Source organism: Telopea speciosissima, chromosome 10 (assembly GCF_018873765.1).
Source record: "Telopea speciosissima isolate NSW1024214 ecotype Mountain lineage chromosome 10, Tspe_v1, whole genome shotgun sequence".
Lineage (NCBI taxonomy): Eukaryota > Viridiplantae > Streptophyta > Magnoliopsida > Proteales > Proteaceae > Telopea > Telopea speciosissima.
The window spans coordinates 54,720,692-54,747,494 of record NC_057925.1 but is presented as its reverse complement, the minus strand read 5'-3'; the positions used below and the strand labels follow the sequence as shown (position 1 = coordinate 54,747,494).

At 39.0% G+C, this 26,803-nt stretch overlaps 2 protein-coding genes and 1 long non-coding RNA gene across 3 annotated transcripts; 1 reads left to right on the top strand and 2 right to left on the bottom strand.

Annotated features, from left to right (window-relative positions):
• The first annotated feature begins 426 nt into the window (after positions 1-426).
• Positions 427-19,151, top strand: LOC122642054. The gene is made up of 4 exons (XR_006330008.1): positions 427-438; positions 7,749-7,756; positions 18,411-18,497; positions 18,608-19,151. It is a non-coding gene; the product is annotated as an uncharacterized LOC122642054 (long non-coding RNA).
• On the bottom strand, positions 1,297-2,497 carry LOC122642052 (probable ribose-5-phosphate isomerase 3, chloroplastic). Its single transcript, XM_043835449.1, has one exon. The coding sequence runs from the start codon at positions 2,282-2,284 to the stop codon at positions 1,409-1,411; it is 876 nt and encodes a 291-aa protein (XP_043691384.1). The 5' UTR covers positions 2,285-2,497; the 3' UTR covers positions 1,297-1,408.
• Positions 5,079-15,128, bottom strand: LOC122642050 (26S proteasome regulatory subunit 6A homolog). Its single transcript, XM_043835448.1, has 10 exons — positions 14,947-15,128; positions 14,710-14,826; positions 12,659-12,766; positions 11,903-12,094; positions 11,607-11,798; positions 7,538-7,656; positions 7,158-7,245; positions 6,696-6,815; positions 6,472-6,612; positions 5,079-5,261 (listed from the first exon to the last, which is right to left on the bottom strand). Exons 1-10 carry the CDS (start codon positions 15,061-15,063, stop codon positions 5,184-5,186), a joined length of 1,272 nt encoding a protein of 423 aa, XP_043691383.1. The 5' UTR covers positions 15,064-15,128; the 3' UTR covers positions 5,079-5,183.
• Positions 19,152-26,803: the final 7,652 nt, after the last annotated feature.

Here is a 26,803-nt window from a genome sequence, read left to right as displayed (position 1 = left end):
GCACACCTCCAGTTGATCAGAGCATAAGCTAGTGATCTTCATAGAGACAGGAAAAGCATGGAAGGATTAGAAGAAAATATCCATAACACTCCTGCAGGTGTTTCACCCCTCTGAAACCTGTATTTCTGTAAGAACCGCTGAAAAATGACAAAACAAGGCTCTCCATCGAAATGTTGAAATTCAAACCTCTCAAAACTGGTTCAATGACATCTTTTTGTCCATAGACACGAACTAGTTTCTTGAATCCCATTTCGTTGACTGGACAGCAAGAATCTCTTTTAAAAGTTAAGATAAACAGTAAATAAGTGAAGTAGTACCACTAAATTGAAAGGTTCAAAGCTTCCATAAAGTTTCTACACATCCAACCCTCTGAACTAACCACTTCTACTCACTGGAAATAAAAATCTACAGATGATTGCATGGATTTTTCAGTTCAAAGTACTCAAATCTCCTATTCTTCCAAGCACTTTTTGCATCATAGGAAAAATCGAAATGTTAAGGAACAAGTTTACGTCACTTAGCATGTATTTAAGTCAGTTAGGACCTATTATCATCTCAATACATCCTTGTATAATGGCCATTATATCTCTTGTATGATTTGCTACAATCAAGTTCTTGTACAGATCCAAGTTGGGGACTTGGAAAAGTTCTGAATTTTTTTTATTTTATTTTATGTATTTCACTCTATCTAATCCTAGTATAATGCATGTAGGGCACAGAACATCAAGCAAATGGCAAATGAAGAAGCCAGAAGTGCACTCTGTTGACCATAATAGAATGGTGTTTGTATTCGGATCTATATTGTTTAGAATGTGCAAAGGGATGGAATCATCGATCTTGCTTTGTAATTCGAAGAAGGAAATATATTGGTTTCAGTCAAGACAGCATCATTGACTTTCCATTTCTTAAAACTGCTCTTCCTCAACTTTTGTAGCATGAGGTTCAAAGGCCAAAGCATATTTCATCCAATACAGATTATCAAAATTCAACCAGAAGAACTCGTGCCATTTGACAATTGTAGATCACATGATTTTGACTTGAGCAAATGTGAAAGGTGAAGCTAAGAAAAGAACAGTTCAAGTGAAAGGGGCTTTCTCGGCCACCCCTGTTCTTTCTCTTAAAAGTCCCATGCTCAATAGCATCCATGCATTTCAGAAACAAATACCTTTTCATATAAATATCCAAAATTTCTCACAAGTTTATTGACAATAATGAAATTCAGGACAACCCCACTGAATCTAAAAAGATAGAACAAATCCAAATGATCCAACTAAATTTTACAAACAAAAAATTGTCCCTAAAAGAGAGGAATTGAAGGATACGTAAACAGATGAATAAGAAAAAGAAAAGATACGAGAATTGAGAAACAATGACAGTTCTTCTAATTTCTCACCCCATAATTCAAAAATCACTTGCTCTTCACGCTCACTCCTTCAGTCCCGGAAATAATAACCGCAGTGGCCATGTCGAGAAACAATCCATGCTCCACCACTCCTTCAAATCCCGACATCTCTTTCGCTGCCGCTGGGGCGTCCTTGATTGGAGTCTTGAAGTACAAATCAACAAGATAGTTCGAATTATCAGTAACGTAAGGCTTCCCATCTGCATTCAGTCTGAGCTTAGCCTCGCAGCCTTCTTCCTTGAACAATTCCTGTAACTTCGTCAAGTTGTACTTCCAGCAGAACTGCACGACCTCGACCGGCATAGCGAGGCCACTACCTCCTAAACCATCGACCAATTTAGATTCATCGGCCACCACAACGAACTTATCCGAAGCAGCTTCCACCATCTTCTCTCTCAGGAGAGCACCACCACGTCCCTTCACCAAATTAAGTTTTGGGTCGACCTCATCGGTGCCGTCGATAGTGAGATCAATGTGTGGGTGATCGTCAAGCATCGAAAGAGGGATACCCAGTGAGACGGCTTGTTCGGCGGTACGCTTCGATGTGGGTATGCCCACTATGTTCTTGAGTTTGCCCGAGTTGTAGAGTTCGCCTATTTTGGCGAGAACATAGAAGTTAGTGGAGCCGGTGCCGAGTCCGAGGACCATGCCGCTGCTAACGTATTCCACGGCCTTATCGGCGGCCATCTTTTTGAGGTCGTCTTGGGATACAGGGGGAGATTGGGATGGGGATGATACGGCTTTGATGGACACGGGAGCATGGCGAGGAGTTCGTAGGATCACGGATGACGGGCTGCGCAGGGTAAGGCGAGTGGCATTGTTTCCGAGAACGGAAGACGAAGATTTGACGGAAGAAGGGGAGAGAAGGGCTAAGCTGGCCATTGGAAGAGAATTAACAATGGATTGATGCAAGGAGAGAGAGGAGAAGAAGAACTGGCAGATGGGCAGTGGTTTTTCTCCGCTTTTCTCTCTATCTCAGTTCGCTTTATATAGGAGAGGTTCAGAGAATCACAGTTCAGAGGTTGTAGATGGTAGTGTGTGATGACAGTGACGATTGACCTATTTACAAGAACGAATTTAGTCACTGAAACATGAGAATTGAGAATATGGAGAAAACCCTCCAAATAGAATTGTGATTGGAGTCAACCCTGCAAAAAGAATTGAGATTGGGACCCAAATTTGAGATGGTGGCATGAAATTGGTGGGATGGTAGCACCATTTGTTTGATCACTTTTTCTTTTCAATCCTAAAGTATATATTCTTTGGAAAATGACGTGTAGTGTTGAAGTCCAACAATGGTGGGTCCGAAGGATGAGCGTGGCTCAGGTCCTGGACACTCCTTGCGACTTGAGCACCACTCATATGGAATCCATCTTCCCTATTTGGAAAGAAGACCTGGAAAGGGCATTTGATGCATCCGATGGCTAGAAGAGCTCGGGGTACTTGCTCAGATGCTCCCAGCCATTGGATGCACGTTGGAGACGGTCCGGATCCGTTGGAGGGGCTGGCACGTTGGAGAGGATTTCTTTTCGTGTTTGGTGGGCTTGGAGTAGTTGTCCAGTCCATATCAACCCAAAGAAAATGTGGGGGTGGGTTAGCCAATTCCAATGGATTTCTTACACCTATGCTTGGGTTTTTTTATTATTCATGGGCAATGGAATTAATTATATAATTAGATGATTAATAGTTAATAGTTAATGAGGGGTAGAACTGATATGGTTTCTAAAAATTATGTTAGAAAAATCAAATGGAATTGGTCCATTGATAAGAAAAATGTTAAATGGAGAGAAATAGCTTTTTTTAACTTCATTCCTTTCATTGGTTCATTTTTTAGGGAAAAGTTTACTTCAACCACAAAGGGAGGATATGCTTAGCATCTTCTCTCTTTATCTCGATTCACTTCTCTTTTTTTTTTGCTGGAAATCTCTATTCTCTTCACATGAAATTGACTCACTATCCTCCTATAGTCCTACGTACAAATTACGAAACCATTTGGTTAGTGCACTCCCCTATGTCCGCTTTGTTCAGATAACCCTCTACTATCTTATATAAAAAGAATAAAAAAATAAAACCATACCCAGTGCATAAGTCTCCCACGTTAAGCAAGGTCTGGGGAAAATCGTGCTTGGCGCGTTGGTCAAGTGCTCACTTGCTGAACCATTTGGTTAGTGCACTCCCCTATGTCTGCTTGTTCAGATAACCCTCTACTATCTTTTTAAATCAAGTCAAAAATATTTTTTCTTTAATCATTTTTTTTTACTTAATAAAGTCAACTCTTAAACACATTATGAGATCAATGGATTAATAGATACCACATGTATCTTAAAAACTTTTTTCATTTTTTGGGTAGAAATAAAAACAAAAACTAACTGCAAAGGAAATAAGATACATTGTTTGTTATAGTCCTTCTGGATTTAGTGTGCCCAGCTGATACTGCAACATTATGAGCTATATTTTCTACCAAAAAGAAAAATGAGCTATATTAACAAACTGTCTAGTTCTACGATTAATACAAACAGAATTAAACTTCTGTAAAATTACTTTGATGTCTCACAAAATAAAAATCTCCCACAGCCATTGGTAAGATTGTTGAGTGACCCTTTGCATCAGATCCTCGCAGTCAATCTAGATGTCGATGCAATTGCCTTTTAAAGTTCCTGCTTGTTGCAATCCTTGAGTTAACCCCCTCGCTTTGACTTCTTGTGCATGCTAAAGAGTAAGCTTGGATTTAGTCCCACATCGGGTGTGTGAGTGTGGTATGCATCGTGTATAATATCTTCCATTCCGTAATCTTAAATATCACTTAAACCTTTTGGGATTGGCACATCGTTTGTGTGATTTTTAAAAGAAAATTTGTGTTGGGTGCCCACATTGGGTGTGGTGTGCGTTGTGTATATCCGCCATTCAGCGATTTCAAAAGTCTAGCTAACATTTTTGGAGACTAAATCCATCCAAATAGGGTGCATGGCAAACATCAACTCAGTTTCTAGGAATATGGAATTAAGTGTCCATTAAAAAAAAATCCATAGTTTCTAGGAATATGGAATTAAGTTTCCAAATCCACTGCACTTTTTTTTTTTTTTTGATGAATTAAATCCACTGCACATTGGTATCAATTGTTTGGATGATTCTCAGGAGTCTTTTACTCTATGGCCAAACTGACCAGAGACATGGCACAACTTTGACACCCCAAAGGTGACTCCAATCCTCTATTCATTGCACAATTGGAGCTGGTTTCCAAAGTGAAAATCCTTTGAGGCCATTAATAAACTCAATTTTAGAAAACATGGTATACTCACCAAGACAACCACTCCTATAAAATCAGAGATGATATTAAACAGGGTCTGAAGATCACTTAGGATCGACGACGAATATACTCAGCCACTAGGATTGATGAGTGTCATTTGTATCCAAGGTAAACTCAAAATTTTCAATGACAATCCAAATTACTCAAGTAGCTTTAGTTGTGCTTGGATTTTCTCAAGTAGCATCACAAGGAATCAACAAAGTGGATTTCAGACACAAAAACTTAAGAATGAGCAGTGCACAGAATATATGAATGTGTTAGATTTTTTTTTTGGTGAAAAATGTGTTAGATTACAAGAAGTCACATGGGAAAAGAATGTCAAACTCAATATTAAATATTAACTGAACATCTGGATTCTGATTTTACTTGAAGAAAGAATTAAACCTTCCTCTGCAGTCATCTACTAAAATTGAAACAAACTAGCCTTCATGCAATCATTTGATAAAACAAAAGGGGTACAAAAGTTGCACATATCTATGCATAGTAATTTAAGCTGGCTTTCTTCTTTGCCTGAACCTGAATGATGCCTTCATTGAAGTCTTCATGCATCACCTGGAAATAGACACTCATTCAGTACTCAGAAAATTTCTCCCTTTGACAGCAGGTCAAAAGACTGACAAAGAACATGGCCATATTGGAACTACTAAAAGAAATACTAAAAAGACAATGGTGAAGAGAGGAATGCTAATGCAAACAAAGGGAACTGACAACACAACAAATTACATTTCTTGTCACACCAGTTGAGATGGAAAAATCATCTGATTATGAGCTAGATAGAGTGGAATATGTGCATCAACTGTAATACTCAGTTGTACAGGTGGCAATGAGATGGGCAGTCGCCGTCCCTAGGTGGGCCAAGGAGCCCAAGGCAAGCTCCATATTTACCATATCTATGCTAATTTCATGCACGTCTTCTTCTTCCTCTTTAATTTCTTCTCTTTTATTCTACCTTTTTCACTCCTGTCCCTGGGTCTCGTCTAGGCGCCTTGAGCATCAACTATCTTTCATCTTTCATTTGTCATTTTCCATTTTGCATTTCTCTTCTCTTTCCCCATCTTTTCTTTCCCTTTTTTTGGTTAGAACTCAATTTTCCTTACTTTGTTTTGTTTGATCCATGTAGCCGACCCCATTAAGTTGGGATAAGGGGAAAAGGATTCTGTCCAGCCGTGGAGGGCGCCGGAGAATCCAGCCCCACTAAAGACAGCAAAAACAAGGGTGTGGTGGTCAGTTCACAGGTGCGTCCCACCTGGGCCTCACAAGTGAAATGACCACCCCCCCCCCTGTTTTTGGGGTGGTTTCCAAGCGCTGGACCATCCAGCTCCCGCCACGGCTGGACAGGAGCCAGGTCTGGGAATAAGGCTGAGTTTGTTGTTGTTGTTGATCATTCACAGCTCTCCACACGGAAGAGAGAACACCGGTGGGCACCATTCATTGCACTGATCATCATCAGGGTTGCAGCCATGGAGGCCTCACAATTATAACAAAGGCGCAGTATCCAGACAACTTTAAGTTCAGGTCAATAATTAAGGTACTAATAGGCAGCTACACCAAAGATAAAGGGGTTTCCCTTCCGTGGGTACCATTCATTGCACTGATCATCATAAGGGTCTCAGTCATGGAGGCCTTGCAATATAACAATGGTGCAGTATCTAGACAACTTTAAGTTCAGGTCAATAATAAAGGTACTAATAGGGGCAGCTACACCAAAGACGGCTAATGCTATGTTTTTTTATGGCCCAGATTTAGATAAGAGAATACAGACCTCAGTTGCATCCCGACGAAGAGCTAGCATGCCTGCCTCTACACAAACAGCTTTTAGCTGTGCCCCGTTGAAATCATCTGTTGAGCGAGCCAACTCTTCAAAATTTACATCGGGGTTGACGTTCATCTTTCTTGAATGGATCTGCAGTTCCAACAGGACCAAAATATGTAAGGTGGGTGAAAACTAGGAATGGTGAAGTTAAGAATCATTCTGTTTGAGCTCACCTGTAAGATACGAGCTCTCGCTTCTTCAGTAGGATGGGGGAATTCAATTTTACGATCCAAGCGACCAGAACGCATGAGAGCAGGATCCAGGATATCAGCTCGATTAGTTGCGGCTATTACCTATGCTTCACCAAAGTTCCATTACAATATTAAAGCAATGATTATTCGAAACGAAAATGGATAAAATGGAGTTAGGTAAACAGAGACCAGCAACTTCTGGCTCAAGCATTTCTGCCCATCTACAAACAGTAGATTATGTTACAAAATAAATCCATAAGAACGGATATTAGGAAGCTCATAGTCTACAAATATAAAATCCCTGCCCACAAGAAATTTCATAAACCAGAACCCACAATAATTAATGGAATCCTATATATATTTCAAATAGTGCATAGCTTGGATACAGTGATCAAGTAGAAAACAATGAAAGAATAACAATGACCAAGTGCAGAAAGTAATGACCTTTATCCGGTCGTCACTGCTAAAACCATCAAGCTGATTAAGCAATTCCAACATTGTCCGTTGGACTTCTCTATCCCCACTCACTTCACTGCAGCAATGCGTACAAGCAATGAAGTGTTACAGAAATAAAAGCATTAACTTCCATTTTCTCACCATCATACCATGGTATATTTATCAGAACAGAGTTACAATTTAAAAAAGGGAAAAAGAACGATGCATGGTCACGTGCAGCCTACACCCAGACACAGCCCCCCCCCCCCTAATCGATGCCCCTGCGCGTCTCCTCATTGCCCCCCCCCCCCGGCTGGTGCAGAGGCCACGCAACCGGGCAATGTTCTTCTCCTTCCCTTTAAAAAATACAAAATATGACCACAGCATACCTATCAAACCGCTTTGTGCCAATTGCATCAATTTCATCTATAAAGATGATGCAGGGAGACTTTTCTTTGGCAAGCTGAAAAGCATCACGTACAAGTTTTGCTCCATCCCCAATGAACATCTGATGAATTGCAAGTTGATTGTAAAGTGAACAGGGGATTCATTAATTATCAAGAAAGGCATCATCCAGTATTGAATTTATCATGAACAAAGAAGCACAAGTTCTGAAGGTGAATATAGCTTTCCCACAAAGTTACACGCAATAAGTATTAAGGAATTGTACACACCCACCCACCCACACACACACACAGAATTTCCATAATATAACATACGAAGAACAACTCGGATAACGTATTTTAGGGCCTGAAACTAAGATGAATAAAGAAGGCCTTTGCCATATCGCCCATGAGGTGGATCATTAGCAGACACGTGAGATGGCTCATTACTTGGTGGATGTACTTGCCACTAGATTAGGAGTCCAAGTGACTTTATATGAAAAAGGCAAAATAGTCTATGTTGAGTAACTGAATATTGCCCCCGCAAAAATTTGCATGTTTATTTCACAAGTGATATAACCAATGACAAACAAATCAAGAATGATAAAAGGATCGTCATCAGACCATGCGTTGCTGCTATAGGGCAATATGCCAATACCAATACAATCCACCATGTATATGTCAAGCTAAAAAAAAAGGGTGTACCCAGTGCACGAGGCTCCCGCCACTGCGGGGTCTGGGGAGAGTCATAATGTATACATCAAGCTAGATGGCAATAAAACAAGCCAGGGTCATGAATCAAAGCAGAACATCACTAAGACCAGATCATTCTTGGGTTAACATATCGATATTCAGAATTCAAAAAATTCATTGGAAATGAGAAATATATATTAAAAAGGTATGTCAAATAAAAATGACCAGACATAAATTAAAAAGGTAGCAAAAGAGATCTTGAATTCAGAAGAATTCCAATCTCATCTTACTTTCCAAAAGAAAACACCAATTTGATTTCCCTATGGAGAATGTCTTTATCTCTCTAACAATCAAGATAGGCGAATTAGGACCTTGACCAATGGTGTGGAATCTCCATCTCTATAACAATCAAGATAAGATGAATTAGAAACTTGACCAATGGTGTGAATTTTCCATCTAAAATCTGTTTAGAGCATTTGGAAGGAGAGATAACAGGTTATTTAGAGGCTGGACTAGAACTTCCACTGAGTTGGTAGACATCATCAAAGTCGGGACAACAACATGGGCTGATAGAGTTGACTCATTTAGTGGTATCCCCCTTATAATCTGATATTCAGCATTCCAGGGACACTATTCCTTGTGGAATTATTAAACTCAACTTTGATGGGAGCTTGCAAGGTAAAATCCATCCCTAGCAGGTGTTGGTAGGGTTTTCTTGGATCATGGACATACTAAATTGTTGGTGTTTGTTCTCAATCCTACTGAGTATGTGAATCCACTTCGGCAGAACAGATGGTTTTGATTCTATGGTTAAAAATTGCTACTCACAGGGGCTGAAATGACTTCTAGTTGAAGGAAATGCTGCTTTAGTCATCAAATGGATGGGATTGAAAAATGTGACCTTGGACATATCTCCATCTTCTTAGAAGGACCATATTTTTCAGTATCTCCATAAAGTTTTCATTTCAATGGAGGATGCATTTTGAAAAGTTTTCATTTCAATGGAGGAAGCATTTTGCAACATTTTGGCTGATGAATTATCCAAGTCTGGATGATGCAGTAGCCCTAGCATGGTTGGACCAACACGACCCACTTTGGGTTTGGGAAATGGCCCAACCTGTCTTTTTGGTCTAACATGGGTTGGTAGGGTTTATTTATTTATTTAGAGTTACCTTGTAATCTGTATTTTTTAGTTATCAAGGTGGCAAGGCGACCAAGGTGTTAGAGAGGGGCCAAAATCAAGGCAACACTAACAAGGCGGCAGGGCGACCGCTTAGGCGCACAAGGCAACCAAGGAGTCTAGGCATTGGAGAGGGTCCAAAATCAAGGCAGCAAGGCAGCCGCCTAGGTGCCCAAGGTGACCAAGGAGCCTGGACGCCTTGATAACTATATTTTTATTGTGTTTTACTTTAAGTAGATTACGTAGGAGGTAGAGTTCAATTCAATTTTAGTCTTAGTTAACCATTGATTACAACATAGAGATTTTGAATGAAAGCTTGGTTTGAGCCTCGAGTCTAGTGACTATACACAAAAGCCCCAGCATGTATGCAATTTCTTGATGGCTTAGTATTGATTGAAGAGTCTAGCAGTGTGTAATAATGAGCCAGACTAACATAGGGATTCGTTTAATCAATAGGGTTTCAAATAAGATACAAAATACATGGACTCCAATTTTACTAAAGGAATGAGTAGAAATAAGGAAACATCTAAGTATATTGGCCTAGATATGCTGATGCAGATAAGTCACTTAGAGGGGTTATTTTAGTGGAAATAAGCCTTGGGATGGGTTATGTAAGTATTGGGCCTTTGATTCCATGTGTTTACTTTGTAATTGGCCAATTTAATGAGCCTAAAATATCGGTAGAAAGTAGGAAAACGGGATTAACTTCTTTAGTTTAGTTAGAGTCCTGTTTTCAGTCTATTTCCTCTATTATTTCATTTTCCTAGTCAATTTAGGTTACCTTATTAGTTAAGGATAGGGTTAGGCCTTTCCTTTTTAGTGTCTAAGTCTATTTTTGAGTCTTCTATATAATTTTTTGTAAAGGAGGCCAGCATTATCCACGAATTTGAATGAATAGAAAAATTGCTTATGATAGGTGAGATGCCCATTCATTCCCGGATTCCCCCATCCCCTTCCATCGGTTCTTGATCCCAAACACTAATTCAGTCCAGTCGATCTCAAGAAGTCCTTCAAGTTTGCTGGAAATTCTCCGCAAGTTGTTCACATCAATCTCTTGGGTATTCTTATCAATTTCAAGTTGCTGCCAAGTCCAAGATCCATTGCCACTGCAGGAATCAATTCCCCATCATTGATTCTTGGAAGGAATCTTGGGTTTCAAAAGTGCTGATTGGTCTTCTAGTCTTCTACAATGTCCTTATAATGATGCATACCAACAACTTGATGGGGAATCTTATAAAACCACTACAGGACTAATCATGCTTTAAGAATCGGAATGCCAGGGAAAATAAGAAACAATAGATTCATAAAATGAGTGCAGCTGAGATGCCATCGTAGAGAACCAAAAGGAGTACGTTCTTACAAAGCCAAGAGTAAAACCAAAAAGCGACAAGATGACAGAAAAATGACAATTTTTCAGTTATGTGAAGCCATGACATTACTGCACCAATATACCAGACGCTCGCTAATGAATACTGCGTTTTCAAAATTGTAACCTTCCCATGGCATATAGGCTACTAATATGTTTTTTCCCAAAGCGAGTTCGCCACCAACTGTAGCGGCATCGTCCGCATGAGGAGGGGAAGATAGGACCCTGGGAAAGGTGGAAATAAGGAACTAGAATCACCCATTCTAACCCAAGCAGTTATGATAACGGTTAGTAAGTTAGTTGAGTTGAGTTGTACATATTTATAATGGAGAATAAGATTCTGACTATTTTATTGATCCTTCCATTATCCTTACCTCTTTATAAAATTGAGAAATATGCTTAATGCAGTCCCAGTTAAAAAATTGGTCCTATTTTGATGTCTGGGACTGGCTTTTAATTCTTTGGGATTCATATATGGGTCTAGGTGGAGTACACAAAATTAGTTTTTCATTAGTTAGCTATGGGGGTAAAAATGTCTAGAAATCTATTTTAAAGTCACCTAGTTTTATCAGTACTGTGTCCTAGAGTCCCTTAGGTTCAAGTCTTTAAATACTTGTAAAGCCCCCAATCGATTGAATTCAAATGGGAAATTTTTTTTGATTTGTCCGTATGTGGTGGTGAGGGCTCCACTAAAGCATATCAAAAGCAAGAAATTTGGAACAAGCATTTGAGAACAATCACATACATGTAGCAACAGTTGTCGAGGAAAAATACCATAAAGCAGAGAGTGTTTAAACGATACTGTTCTATGAATTTTTTCGGTGGTGAATATTAACCTGTACAAGTTGTGGACCAGCTTGCTTCAGGAAGGTGGCATTTGTCTGTGCTGCACAAGCACGAGCCATTAATGTTTTGCCAGTTCCTGGAGGTCCATACAAAAGCACTCCTTTGGGTGGACGAATTCCTAACTTTTGAAACCGCTCTTTGTGAGTCATAGGCAACACAATAGCCTCAACAAGTTCTTGAATCTGTTGCAAAAAATATATATATATATATAATAAGATATAGTGAAAAGCATCAAAATTTTGGTAAGTAGTGATAATGATCCCCAAAAAGCATGTCTAAAACCAACCTGCTTCTCCAGCCCCCCAATGTCATTATAATCTTCAGTTGGTTTTTCATCAACTTCCATAGCCTTTACCCGTGAATCATACTCAGATGGAAGTGTATCCAAGATCAAGTAGCTGTCCTTGTTCACTCCAACCAAATCACCCGGTTTCAACTTATCAGGGTCCACAAGCCCAACAACAGGCAGAAAGATTGTCTACAATCAAGATTGGCAGTATAAGAAATGAATCCACAAGTAAAAGGCATGAAAACTTCATGAAGACAAATACAGATTATTTTCTTTTCAATAAATATCTAGAAGAATAGTACAGAATAAGTTTGTCATGAATGAAGGTGCGCTCAAAAAAGTATTCAAATGAGAAATAATAAATATCCCCCAACAGTCACAATCAGCAATTCACGCCCAATAGATAATTTGGACATCCAATAGTCAAGGCGCCCAAGGCAAGTGCCATATTACATGTATATTTGCCCTATTCCAGGTATTTTATTCATATCACAGACATGTTTTCCATGTTAAAGGTATGGCCGTATGGGTATGGGCACCTGGTAAGGCATTCCAGCATTGCATTGCCGCCTAGGCATAGGCAGCACCTTGACAACTATGCATCCAATAAAAATTTACCAACCTTTCAGAAATCCAATAAAAGAGATCATTTGACATTTTAAAAAAAAAATGCCTCCACAGAAATTGAAAACAATTAGACCCAACTAGAATAAATATAAGCAAGATATGAATGAACCATATTTGTTCACTGACCTGCCGAGTGGATGTCTTTAGTACAACACACTTCCCCTTCCTTTGAGAGTCGAGATCAACATTAGCACCATCTTCTTCCGCCTCATCTTCTGGATTCATTTCCAAAATCTAAAAGCATCAACATATTGGCATTAGAATGTTGTTGACGGAAATATATCAGCAAAGCATATGTTGCTTCAAATGAAGTAAATAAATCCAAGTTAAGGATGAGATGAAAGAATTTAAGCATGATAAAATCTAAAAGCAATCCCAATACTCTACTGAATAAGATTTGTCACTAGAAATCTAGAACCACCAAAAAGAAGTTCAGGGGAAAAAACAGTATAGGCAGTTTGTGCCTTTACTCTATATTTAGGCAATGGACAATCAAGAATTTAGTCCTTTTAACAGTTAGTAAATAAGAAGACAGGAAGGATGCAATAAGGGATATGGTTGGGTTCAATTCACTCTGAAGAAGTAAACGTACAGTTAAAAAATAATTACATATATAATATAATGTTATATCTATGTCAATAAATATATATTTACTTTTCATACATCAATGCAGAATAATATTAATAATATGGAAAATAAAGTATCTGTTCTGGTCTTGGATTCAACATGGAAGTATTTCGGGAAGAAAAAAAATTGTAAGGCCTGGTCTAATAATGTTTATAAAAAATCTCCTAAAGAAATTAATTTTAACATGAATTAACTAGCAACACTGTTGACCACAAAAGATTCAATTACAAAATTTAAGCCCATGACGCCAAAAATCAGGACCAGGCCAAGCGAAACTCATGGGGAAAAACTTCATTGTTTTGTCGAAATTTCGGTCATTTTGTTTCGGGTATTTCGCTCATTTTGGTCATTTTCCCCATGAAATGGCCAAGCGAAAGTCATGGTAAAAAAAATAAACTGTTTCATATCAGTATTTCACTCATCTCGGTCTGACCGAAACGGTGAAACGAAATGAGTTTTTGAACCTTGGGCCCAAGCACCATGACACCCCACACCCATGTATCATACAAATAACTTACATCTAAATGAAGCACTTGTACTTGATCCCTTAATAGTACTACTCTGATAAGACGATTTGCATTCCCATGAAAGCATAAAACAATTCCAACTGCAACCAAGAGGAATACTTGAATGTTTCTGGTGTTCAGTCCTAAGAAAGAAGAGAACTTCCTGCCAAAACCTACCCTTTCATATCCAATTAAAATCAACAACCCTACTTCCACAAATACACGAAACCTTTAACACTAACAGAAAATACTCCCATTTGTTGTTGGTGAAGCCTGATTTGGTCCAGAAAGTGCGGTTGAGACCTTCGAAGGGCCGTTTCGGCCTTGAAACGACTTCGGAATGCCGAAAAATGGTGGGGGAGTTGTGTTGGGCTCGTCGAGATCTTCGAAATGAGTACTTTTGAGCCATGTGTTATGTTTTGGTCCGGCTCTGGTTTTTTGGCAATTTTTGGGCTAGGGGCATTTGTGTACTTTCTGGGGTTAGGGCTTCCCTATATAATGTTCTTATCACTTTGAGATAGGGTAATGAGGATTTGTAACATTTTCAGAGAAAAATAATGAAACTTGTTCTATTGCTCGGCCGTGGATGTAGCTTCCATCTTGGAGGTGAACCACATAAATCTTTGTGTTGTGCGTTGTGTGTGCTCACTCTATTTTCTTTTTTCTTTTGCAAATCGCCATTCTGGGCATTGTTTTCTTAACACCATTAGCGTCACCTTTATGTTCTATCTTTTATGAAATATTGATGGAAAAGAGAACTTCACAGAATTTCCCGTACTTCCATTTGCATCAACTTTATGTCTTACGAAATACATCCACAGAAAAGGGAAGTTCACACAATTTCAAATTGTGTTTGTAATAGCAGGACCAATCTTCTTGCATAACCACTGAGTGAGAACCAAACAAACAAACAAGCAGCAGGTGCAGACACAGTTATCAGATAAAATGCACGCCCCCGCAAATTAGACAAAAGCTAAATCTGTTTCTCATGACCTAAAATTACAATCATACTTCTTTAGAGATTAAAATGAAAACATAAACCACCTCAACTATGTTCCCGACCAAGTAAGGCAGCTGTTTATTGAGCTTGATCTTCTCCTGATTCTCTTTTATCTTATCCTTGAAGGAATCCCGCTCTAGATTTGTTCTCGTCAACTCTTCCTGCATTAAGTGAGGACGATAGGGGCAAAAGCCTATCAATATTTTCACTTGAAATCCGTGTAAACAAGAAGATCAATAAATCAAGAAAACAAAAACTATCAATCTATCTGGAATCAGTGCCTTAAGGATCCGAATTTCGTTATCAAGAAGCCTGGAAGCCCTAACAATGTCGTCAGTTGACATTGAAGCGAGCTGGTCATCTTCGAAGCTGCTGTCTTCAACCATTGCTGAGGCCATTATCGAGAGAGCGAGAGAAGTCGAACTCGGCTTAGAAGGAATAAGGCACAATAAGAAGCTTTTAAATGGCCGTGGGCCCGTGAGTGCCCGTGACCAAGTTAGCGGAGCATAACTTTGTGCCGAAGAAAACCCATGGTTAGTGCGTTCGGGAACGGCAATAAAACGGGTATTAAAGGTTATAGTAATTAAACGGACTATATTGTAATAATACTTTTGAAAAAACCATCGGAATAATATGTGGGGCAAGAGATCTCTACTAGGTCGCACGATCTCTACACAAGCATTTGGGCCAATGGGTGAGCACACCTTGGCATCTAACCAGGAGACAGAGACATCATCTCATGGTGCCATGTGAGAGGGTGTAAAAAACACCACCAAGTAGAGATCTTTTTCCCTAAAATATGTATCACTAGTTTTCATCTTGTAATTTCATAAAGGAAAAATTATTTGGACACTCTCTAGATTATAGCCCGTTTTTTTACAATACTCAACTTTTCAATCAATTACTTGACGCCTCCTGAAACCTGACGGTGTTAGTCTGGTGTTAGTGTTTAAATGAAAATATTCATTTTACCCTTATAAAGTTAAATGATCAACGTACCCTTCTTCTTCTTCTTCTTCTTCTTCTTCTTGTGGAACTCAATTCAGCAGCAGACGAAACCTGAAATTAAAATTTGAGAACAGAATCTGAAATTGTGTTTTTTAAAATCAAAATTTTGGGACGTAGGACTCTAAAGAAAACAGTATCTAAATCAAATTTTGAAATGGTAGAGATGTTTAGAACAAAAACCAAATGCTATGCATGGAACCAGATTTGAAATCCAATGGCTAGAAGTTTACTTTAGAAATCCTTGTAGGAGCAAGAACTCAAGAAACTAGAAGAACCCAATTTCTAATTTATTAAAGTAGAAAAAATGAAACAAATCAAAGGTTTGAGGAGAAAATCCCATTTTTTTCTCTTTGACCCATGTTGGAAGCCATCGCCCTTGGTTCTCTTTTCCTCTGAGGACCCAGATGAAGGGATGCCCTGATGCTTCAAGACCCGAATCAATCTCACCCAATTGAGTTGCAGGAAGACAAGGGGAAGTCCCAAAACAAACGTAGAGAACCGATTTGGGCTCCATAGAATCAAACCATTTGAGACAGTCATCGTTCAAAGATGATGAGCCATTCCCGTCCCTTCTCGTGACCTTCTCGGTGGTTTTGTTAACTCTTTCCCCTCTTTTAATCGTAAACTCTTTTAGAGATAAACTCTCACTGTGGATGTGTTTTAAATTCGAAGAGAGATTTTAGGGTTTTTGAGCACCAATTTCTGTTCTCTCTTTGAATTTAAAATGAGATGGAATCGATCCTCAAAAACCCTAGAACTAGCCTTTGTTTCTAGAAATATGGAATTCTTAGGATTATTTCAATTTATTTTTTTCCATTGTTGCAGATGCGATGCAATAGGGGGTAGGGGCGGTGGGGTTGCAGGAAGAAGAAGAAAAAGGAGGAGGGGGGAGTAGAAGGGTCACTTCACTGTCTTTAAAGGGTAGTTTGGGTATTTAGAAATTTTTTAACTCATGATGTCATCAATATATGGTGATTGACTAATGAACAAGACCTACTTGAAAGAAATGGTAAAATGCAGGAGGTGTTCAAGTGAGGTTTTGAAAATGGAGGGATATTAAGAAAACGGGCAATAGTCTAGGGGGTGTCCAATTAATTTTCCTTTTTATAAATGATCCTATAATCTCATATAATTTTTTGGTGAAAATAGAGAATTATATCACTAAGGCAAAGAGATATATACACTATTTTTAGCCTGGGCATGACGAGCCAGGTTAACTTTTATAGCTATACAAAAAGGGTCTCCTTGCTTGTCATAATAAACATCTTGATACAAGTCCGAAATATAAACTAGATCTTTAACAAGCTCCTAAGGCTAAGGAGAATTGGTTGGAGATGGAAGAACATCAGTGATCTTTGGATTTGAACACCACACTTCTTGAATCCTCAATCCCATACACGAAGCATGATCCAGGCCTATGCGAATATTGACCAATTCAGGTTCCACAAACATAGAAGCTGTAATATATGCTACAGCAAGAAAGGTAAACCTACCTCCAATAAAAAAGATGTAAGACCATCCTGCCACACTTAATCTAGGTATATAGTGTCCTGTACAAATTAAAATAGGAAAATCTAATAAGGCAAAGGAAGGAGGAATTGACAAAGTTTCCTCAAAACAAACAATTACATTAGGGGATGAAAAGTTGGGGGAGGGGGAATCACTTTAACTCAACCAACCAATGCATGATTTGATTCATAACCCAGATTTGGTTTGGCTTTTCTGATTCAAACACAACTTTGTTTCGGATTGCCCAAATATAATAACACGTAATGATAAAAACACTAAAAAACCAGACTAGAGATTGTTTATCTAATTTATTATTTAAAAAGGTTGTGAGGCAAAAATCTTTCAGATTTGAAAATGGAATGTCTAACATAAGTGGTTCATAGTGTAGACTGACTAAATCAAACTGGACCTAAATGGATAACATTCAATGTGAACTTAGATGGCTAGACTTAACCCTTTTGGTAACTTTAATGGACCTTACATTGTTTCACTTGACATGATATAAGAATTAACTGGAAAATATATCCAAGTAATATGATTACAATTGACAAAGGTCATTTGCAGCACTGCAGTCAATTGAGCAGCCAACCAACTTTGAGTAGAGCAGTCCACTGGTTAGCATCATTACGGTCAAACAATACATGATCTGTTAGTTACCGTGATTATATGGTGAAGGGTATTGAAACCCTAAACCTTGTGTACGTATGAGTTGTTCTACTACCTTGCAAGAAGAGTGTGTTTGATCACGAGGGGATCAATGTGTGTGGGTATTTATTCTACTCTATGTGAAGATTGCGTTAGTAAAATTTCAAGCCGGTGAGGGCCATGGGAGTGGAAGTAAGACCGTATTGAGACTCTATCAAACCACTATAAATGTATGTATGCATTTATTCTTTTTTCTCTATTTTCTCTATTTATATTGTGTATTTGTTAGTTAATAGAAATCAAATTGGGCTAAGATGCCACATAAACCCAATTCACCTCTTTTGGGTTACCTACACGATCTTACAGTTTCTTTCTCTCAGTAACCTCGACGTCATCACCAACAGCATCTTCCAAACACTGATTTGCACTTTTAAGCTGCTCAAGAAGAACTGCGATCTCATCATCTTCTTCCCTTCATGTCAATCAAATGACATTGCTCAATGAATCCTTCAAGTATTTCATGGACCATCCCCGAGCTAACAAGAGCAGCTGTTTTGCTAGAGTTGTTGTTTCCTTCTATCAGGTTGATCTAGTGGAATTCGTAGATTGGAGTGGTGTCGAATGTCTCAACCAAAAAACTAGTCATTCCATTGTTAATGCCCTAAAACAGGTGACTTATCGTGTATCGGTTGTGCTATATTTTATTTGTTCTTGTTGTTTCCCCTATACGTTGTACTTGTACTTGTGGATTTAATTAACTTCCTGTCTTGCTCTTCTTAGGGTAACAGAGAAGACGAGGGTATGTATATGGAGAGTGATGCGGATGAACAGCTCTTGATTTATATCCCCTTTCTCCCAGGTCATTAAGCTGCAGTCTATTGTTGTCAAAGGCCCCGCGGAGGAAGGTAATTAGTGGGTTTCTCTTAACTTTTCGAAGTTACATTATCTCCCGTTTACAATTTTAGGATTGATAATATTACTACTTGTTCCTTTGTTGCATTTGATTTTGTTGCTTATCTTTCATTTTTATTATAGTGAATCTGATGTTCTGTTTTTCTTGCATGAAACAACTCTTCTGCTAAACTTGCTGTGCTTCTTTGCTTTATGTTCAAATAGAAGTGTTGACATGTTTGAATTGAATATCATCAAAGTGTGTAATCCCAGACTTGGCATTAATATTTGCTCGAATGAAATGTTCTTCTTGATTTTTCAATTGACTGACTGTGAACCAATATGAAGATGGATAGGCTAACACATTAATTTATTGACGTCCCATGTACACAGAACTAAAGTGATCAACTTACTGACTAGTGATTAGTGATTACTGACAACTAGTGCAGCACTGCTAGTATAAGTTTATTGATATTATTGGTTTGTTTAGTCTCTCTCTTGATAGATATGAAACAAAGTTCCGTTGCTGTGCAACCCCTGAGACAAGTATGCTTGATTATTACTTATTCAACTTTTATGGTCAGCAGTACAATTCCTTTTCCACCACTCTGCTCTATTTAAACTTCCTCTTTATAGGGAAAAATTTTCAATTAGTGGGTGTGTCTGTGCTGTTCATCGATCTAAATCTTTTTCAAAGATGTCCCAAAATTGACTGGTTCATTGGTTTTAGAATCTACCCAGTAATCTAGAACTGAAAGTAATGGTTATTAATAGCCCAACCATTCTAGCTAATAACAGGCTAAACTGTTGCTATATCAAAGCCCAATAGATTCTTCCTTTGAGAGATCCACAATCCTCCAGCCATGTAAGAAGCTATCCACTTCATTTGGCATGATGTAAAGTGGCCCAAAAGAAAGCAAAGTTTCCAAGAAATACGAGATTGTCACCTGAACACATGGCACACATGTAACATGCTTTTGGATTGATGGGCCTGTGGGAATCAAACGTCCAAGGGTTACAATATTGTTAAGGGAGGCTGACTATATAGAATACTGAATGATAGAGGGACTTCACCAAATTGTGCAACAAGGATAAGAGATGGGCCTTGTTCTAAAGGGAGCTTCAAATGGGTACTTGATTGAGGAAATCCTTCCAAAACTTACAAAGTTGATGGAATTGTTGATGCTTTTGGTATACTCCTGTTCATGGGACATATATTTCTTCCCTTTTAACCCCTTTTTACTGGTGTTGTTTTCATTATTATTTTCGTTTCTGAGCCCTGCTTCTACTTTTGGTGGGCAGAGCTTCCACATCTTGATGACTGTCTTGTCGTACAACTAGTGTGGAATTTGTGTTGGGCCCACTCTTTCCTCCCTGTAGATTTCTCAGTTATGGTTGGTTGATTTCTAACAAACCAGTTGGTTGCCAGGTTCCATTTCATGAAGTTGTTTTTCCCCAAGAGATCTGTGTAAACTGTTCTGGAACTGGTTATTGCATTTGCAAAATTCTCAAATGGATGTTGTCTGGCTAGGTCCTAAGACTGTGAAGCTCTTTGCAAACAAGGAACATATGGATTTTAGGTATAAGGGATGAAGACACCTATAAACAAAATCTCTTGAAAGACATTTTAGTTCGTTTGCATCATTCATATGTTCTTAATTTCTACTGGTAACTTCTGCAGTAAAGTCTCTGACTTCCCACGTAGTGACACAACTGTGCTGACCCCAGAAAATCTTAAGGTAAGGATGTTCTGTCCAAATGGGACTGTCAAAGCTGTTGTTCCAGTCATCAAATGGATTTTTAAAATGAAGTAGTTATTATTGTCAGCAACTCCTTTTTCACTTTGTAGGGAAAGCCTTTTTTAATCTTCTTGGGTAAAAAGTAAACGGGAAAGGATTTCATTTGTTACTATTTTGACTCTCAGGGCTGGTCCTACCTGTGATTTCAGAAAACATTAATGTGCTTTAGTGACACTATTAGCTTGTACCCTGTTTCTATTCCTCCTTAGCCTGATTGGCAGGTTTAGATGGTAGGTTGCAAAGTTTGTTATGAACTTGAATGGGGTGATAATATTGTTAATGAAGGTCATTCCAGCCATGGTCCAAAACTCTGGGCTACTCTCACAGTTAAATATAAGGTGTTCCATGGTTTCTTGAGATTTGCCATGTAAGGAGCGTAGGGTTGATGCTATTCCTACAGTGGTTAAGACTGCCCCACTTTAGTTGTAAGCATATGTGGTATGCCCATGAGCAAGAAGCCCAGAATGAAGCTTCGAGTCTTGTTCCAAGATAATTGCTAAATACCTTTCCGTTTTGTCTTTGGATGTTTCATACTGTGTCAAACTTCACTGTCCAGATGCAATAGTAACTAGCTCTATATTAGAACACCTGGGTGATTTATCATTAAGTTGAATCCTGGATTATAGGTCATAGATATAATGGGGGAAACTTCTATCACTCCTCTATACTTAGCCTAGATTTACTCAAACTTCCCTACTTAAAGTGATGCAGTTAAGTCACCTAAATGAGCTTATTTTATTGGCAATAAGCTTTGGGTTGGGTAAAGTATGTGTTGCTGTGTTGGGCCTTTGATCCCATGTGTTTTCATTGTAATGGGCCACTTTAATGGGCCTATAATATGGGTAGAGCCGTAGAGGATAGGCATACGGAATTAGTTAAGTTAGTGTCTTTATTTTAATTGTTATTAAGTGTTTTAGTTTGGCTGGATTAGGATTCTACAAGTCCAGTTCTGTTTTGTGTAGTTTCCTTTATTATATCAATTTATGTTAACTTATTAGTTAAGGATTGGGTCAGGCCTTTCCTTTTTAGTGTCATAGTTTGGGGCAGAATGTTGGGCAGTTAAGAAGTGTCAGATTGAGAAGCTATGTGTAGCAAAGATGAGGATGTTAAGATGGATGTGTAGAAAAACCAGAAAAGGATAAAGTAAGGAATGAGCGTATTAGAGCTGACTTGGGAATTGCCCCGATCAATGACAAGCTTTGAGAGAGTTGTTTGAGGTGGTATGGTCATGTTCAACAGAGGCCTAGGGACACCCCAGTAAGGAGGAGTGATATGATCCCGATTGGAGAAGTTAAAAGAGGTAGGGGCAGGCCTAAAATGACCATAGGAGAAGTTGTAAGGAAGGACATGCATAGCCTAGGTCTTTTACCAAGAAAGCCTATTGGAGGGCAAGTATCCATATAGCAGACCCCATTTAGCTGAGATTCTCCCGACTTGCTGGCTGTGCCTCGTTCCTCTTACTTCCATCTTACATTTTTCTTTTTATTTTCCATCTTTCATTTGTCATTTGTCATTTTTCATTTCTCATCTAATTTCCCACCCCTCTTTTTCCCATCTCTTCATGCCCCTGTGCTGTTTAGATTTTAGTTTTCCCTACATTGTTTTGTTTGGATCCATCATCCATGTAGCCGACCATATTAAGTTGGGATATGGCTGAGTTTGTTATTGTTGTTGTTGTTGTCTGTTTTTGAGTTTTCTATATAAGTTTGTAAGGGGGATTTACATTGTACATGAATTTGATTAATGAAAAGCTTTGTCTTTGCTGCTCTTCTTTTCCATTGGTGAAGAACCTTGTGCTTGATAAAGGAAACCTTGAGTTTGATCAAGGTTTGTTGGTCTTTGATCCTTCCAAACATAGTTATCAAGGCATCGCCTAGGCGTCCAAGCTCCTTGGTCGCCTTGGGCAGGCACTTTGCCGCCTTGCTTTTTGGACCCTCTCCAACGCAATGGTCGCCTTGGTAACTATGCTTCCAAACCACCTTTGCGGTGTGAAGCCCAGGTGTTTTTCTTATTCTTCTTCTCCATTAACAAGTAGGTATTCTTTTGTTTTTGTCCCCTGCAATATATGATCAAATCTTCTTCTCCATTAACAAGTAGGTATTCTTTTGTGTTTTTTCCACTGCAATATATGATCAAATCTGGAATTCAAATGCAAGTGCTTTTTGACATGAATTACAGTTGAGGAAATCTGGCCATCAGATCACCCTCAAATTTTGAAGAATTTGTACCTTCGACCAGAAGTTCTTACACATCAAACCTGGTGGTCTGGAGATATTGAATAATTCCAATTCTGCCCTTTATCTCCAGATTCTGAATTTCTTCAATTCTAATTACTGAATCGATTTGTTGATTCTGTTGGGTTATTATTGCTGAGATCTAATCCCTAATATCAGTCTCGATTGGGTATTATAATTCTGGTTTTCTGATTATTATTCTGATTTGTGTATTGACTGAAATACCATTATCCTGGCTCCACTAGGATTGATCCATATTTTCAGATCCAACCATTGGATCGAATTCAAACTTTTAGCAAGTGTTCGTAACCCTAAGAGTAGAACTCGACTAGAATATTTGGTCCATCTGATATTCTGATCATTGGATTTTGTCTCATGCATGTTCTCCTTAATCTGTATTTTCTCTGAGAAAAGATTCTGTTTTTGGTACTGTTTTGAATTTTCAATTAAAGCTCTACATTATAAAGTTTCTTTTCTAATTTCCCAGAAAAGAAAACTTTCACCTCTCTTTCCTCACTAATTCTAAATCCCTAAATTACCTCTGCTCCTCTCCCTTGCCCTCTTAAATCCCCCTCTGGTGGCACACCACTCCTGCAACCTCTCTCTGATATCGCTTCTAGGCATGTGAGGCTCTTCTTTCGGGCAAATCTCTAATCTAACGCAACAAGCAAATAGGAAAAGTATAGCCCGCTTGATAACCTTATGAGAAATAGTTTTTGGTGTTTTTCTGTTCCGAGAAATGAGAAAACACCCCAAAACCGCTTGATAACGAAGTGTTTTTTGTGAGTGTTTTTGGAAACATAAAGCAAAATTTATGCTCCCTGGAAGACTTTTGACAGAACATGTTGGACATGTTCTGTCGTTCTGTGCTGAAAATTAAAATTTGTGTCCGATAAATTGCTCACGCCTCTAACCTCTCTCTCACCTCTCACGCCTCTAGCCATTGAAACCTTATACAACCTGCAACTCATCTTGGAGGTAAGATCGACCTCGTACTCTATCCCTTTCTTTCTCTCACTCTATCTCTTCCTCTCTCTCTCTTTCTGTTGCTCGCTCTCTGTGCGCGATTTGGTTCACAGAAACCCTAAGAACCACGGTTTCTGTGTTCATCCATTGGAGTGAACTAAAAGCCGTGGTTATTAGGGTTTCCCACTTGAGAACCTTCGCGGCGAAGTAGGAACCCAAGAAACCATCATCGTTGCTACAAACTTCAACAAAATCACCGGTTCGATATGCTTTCGCCATTACTAGAAACGAGAAGACCTCCCTCACTGAAAGCCCAATCGAAGGGAAATTTCAGGGTAGGTATCTGAATGGACTACCCTCTTAAGTACAGAGTACTTATTCACCCAAAAGATCAAGCCATAAATAAAGCCAAGCCACTGAAATCATACTTGGTGGTAGAACAGAGATCAGATTTGATTTCAGTTTGATGTATGACAGCAGGGTTGGATTTAGGGTGTAAGAAACAAGGGCTAGGGTCGCACAAGAGAACCGATTCAAACCCTAGAGTTTGGGATGGAAAGATGAATAATTGAGAAGGATTTGTGTCTCTCTTGTGGAACTAGGTCAAGCTAGGACTGAACAGAACAAAACAGGGATGCATGGGTAAGGAAAAAATAAAAAAGGGAAGAAATTGAAAGGAGGAAGGGAATCATACCAAGAGGAGAAGGGAAGAAATACAAGTCGGCCAAGTCAACGACTCGCCAAGCAACACACACAGAAGGTACGATCCATTGATAAAAGATTTAAAAGCAAGTTGCAATTGCAGACAAGACCCATAACCAAGAGAAGAAGAAGAAGAAGAGGAAAAAGTGAAGAAAGAAAAACATTTTCCAGAACAGGTTTACCAAGCGGGTCAAAAACGGTTTCTCAGCACAGAAAAGAAAAAACCTGTTCTGATGTTTCTCAGCACATAACCAGAACAGAAACAACAGTAAGGTTATCAAGTGGGCACTAACTAGTTACTACTTACTAATTGTGAGAATCAGAAAGATTTTTGGTGACGAAGAAGGGGCTCTACAATCTACACAACAGCTGCAAACATGGCCACACTTATTCCTTCCTAATGGGTCTCCCACAAATGAAGAGGTATGCCTTCTCCTTCTTGCATCGTTCGAATTTTGGATTCTTTCTACTCTTCATTTATGTTCTGCTCCCAGTGTATTCTCATTCTTCTTCCCCGGAGGCTTGGACCACAATATTTCCTCCTTAGGCTTGAGTGGTACCATTAGGCCTTTCTCGGATTATCCCCGAAGAAACCCACCATCAGAGACTCTGAAGTCTTCCTCCATATCTCCACTGCAATCAGACAACGGTGTTACGAGCCACTTTGACACGTCCTAAAGCCTTTTGAATCCAAGTTCAGGCCTGAAACGATTACGAATTGGTTATTGATTTCTTCAACTGGGCGTGCTTGCACAAAGAACCGATGTTGGAAGCTTGATGCATAGTTGTTCAGATAGTTGTTTCTTCTAAGCATCTGAGGACGGCTCACGAACTTATTTGTGACTTCTAGACGAAACCCAATAGAGATGTTGGTGTTTCCTTCAGCTACATGTAAAATCAATTGTACTTTTGAACATGATGCTAAACTTATGGGTGAAAACCTGTACTTAATCAACATGAAGCTAATCTTACTGGGGAAAATTCTTTTCTAATGAACTACTCTTGATGGTTGAGCCTTAATCAAGTGCGAAATGAAGGGTTTCTTTTTTCTTGTTTTTTTCTTTTAAAATTATAAATTGCCTATGTGTACTTGTGGAAGCCAAAGAATTCTGTGCTCCTTACTCTTGACAGGAAAAATGGCACAACTATGATGGGAGATTCCATTTTCTAATATTTCTGCATGTTGGCATGGAGTTTTTGGTATTGTGAGATTCATATGAGTTTCCGTTGTGGTAGAGGTTTCCTTGAAGTTCATGGTATTGTGATACGAATCGAAGCAAAGCACACTAAGCAAACCCTGAAGTTCAAATTTTTTTGGGAAAAGGTTGGGTACGCCCCAGGGTGCCCATCATGTGTCATCCTCTCTCCTCTCCCTTTGGAAAAGACCCCCTTACTCTCTTGTGTTTAGCTTTATGTTTGGTGCATGCTGCCAAAGTTCTAATTCTTAGTTTCGAGGCTGGTTTCGGCCAGCCCCGAAATTGAGATAAGCCAGGTTTCGACTATATCTCGGTCGAAATCTGGTACTTTCTCTAGACCAATTCGAAACCTTGGTTTCGAGGCCTAAAAGTTGTTTTTTGCCCTTAAGTAACCTGTATTTGTTTTTTCATTTACTTACGATAACAAAAAAAAAAAATTGAGCCTTATCCCAACTTAATGAGATTGGCTACATGGATTCAAACAAAACAAAGTAGGGAAAACTAAGTTTTAACCAAAAAGGGAAAGAAGAGTTGGGAAAAGAGGGATGGGGATAGATGAAAGATAGTAAGAGGAAAGAGGCACAACCCAACACGTCAGGAGAATCTCAGCTAAATGGGGTTGTGCTACATGGATCCTTGCCCTCCAATAGGCTATATCCGAGGTCATTATTGGTACAAGACCTAGGCTAAGCATATCCTTCACAACTTCTCCTATGGTCATTTTAGGTCTGCCCCTACCTCTTTTAGCTCCTTTAATTGGAATCATATCACTCATCCTTACTGGGGTGTCTATAGGCTTCCGTTGAATATGACTATACCACTTTAAACGACTCTATTGGATCTTGTCATTGATCGGAGCAACCCCCAACTCTGTCCTTCCTTTTTGTACAACCTGTAGCTAGATTCAAGGCCTGACAAATCAACCCTTCCGATCCCAATCTGAGCCATCTATGTTTTCTTCATCAATCGGGCCTATCAATGGGCACACATACCTTCTCTTACGGCTGAAGACTAAGCTTCACCATGGAGCTTCAACCCAACCAACACCTTACGGCTCTAGCTGACGACAACCATGCACCACTTGTGTCTCTGGTTCTGAAGGCACCTCTCTCTTTCAAGAGGATTTGCGGCAGAGTTTCACATAGCAGACTAGCTAGAAGAAGGGATAGAACTCGAGAATCCCTCTAC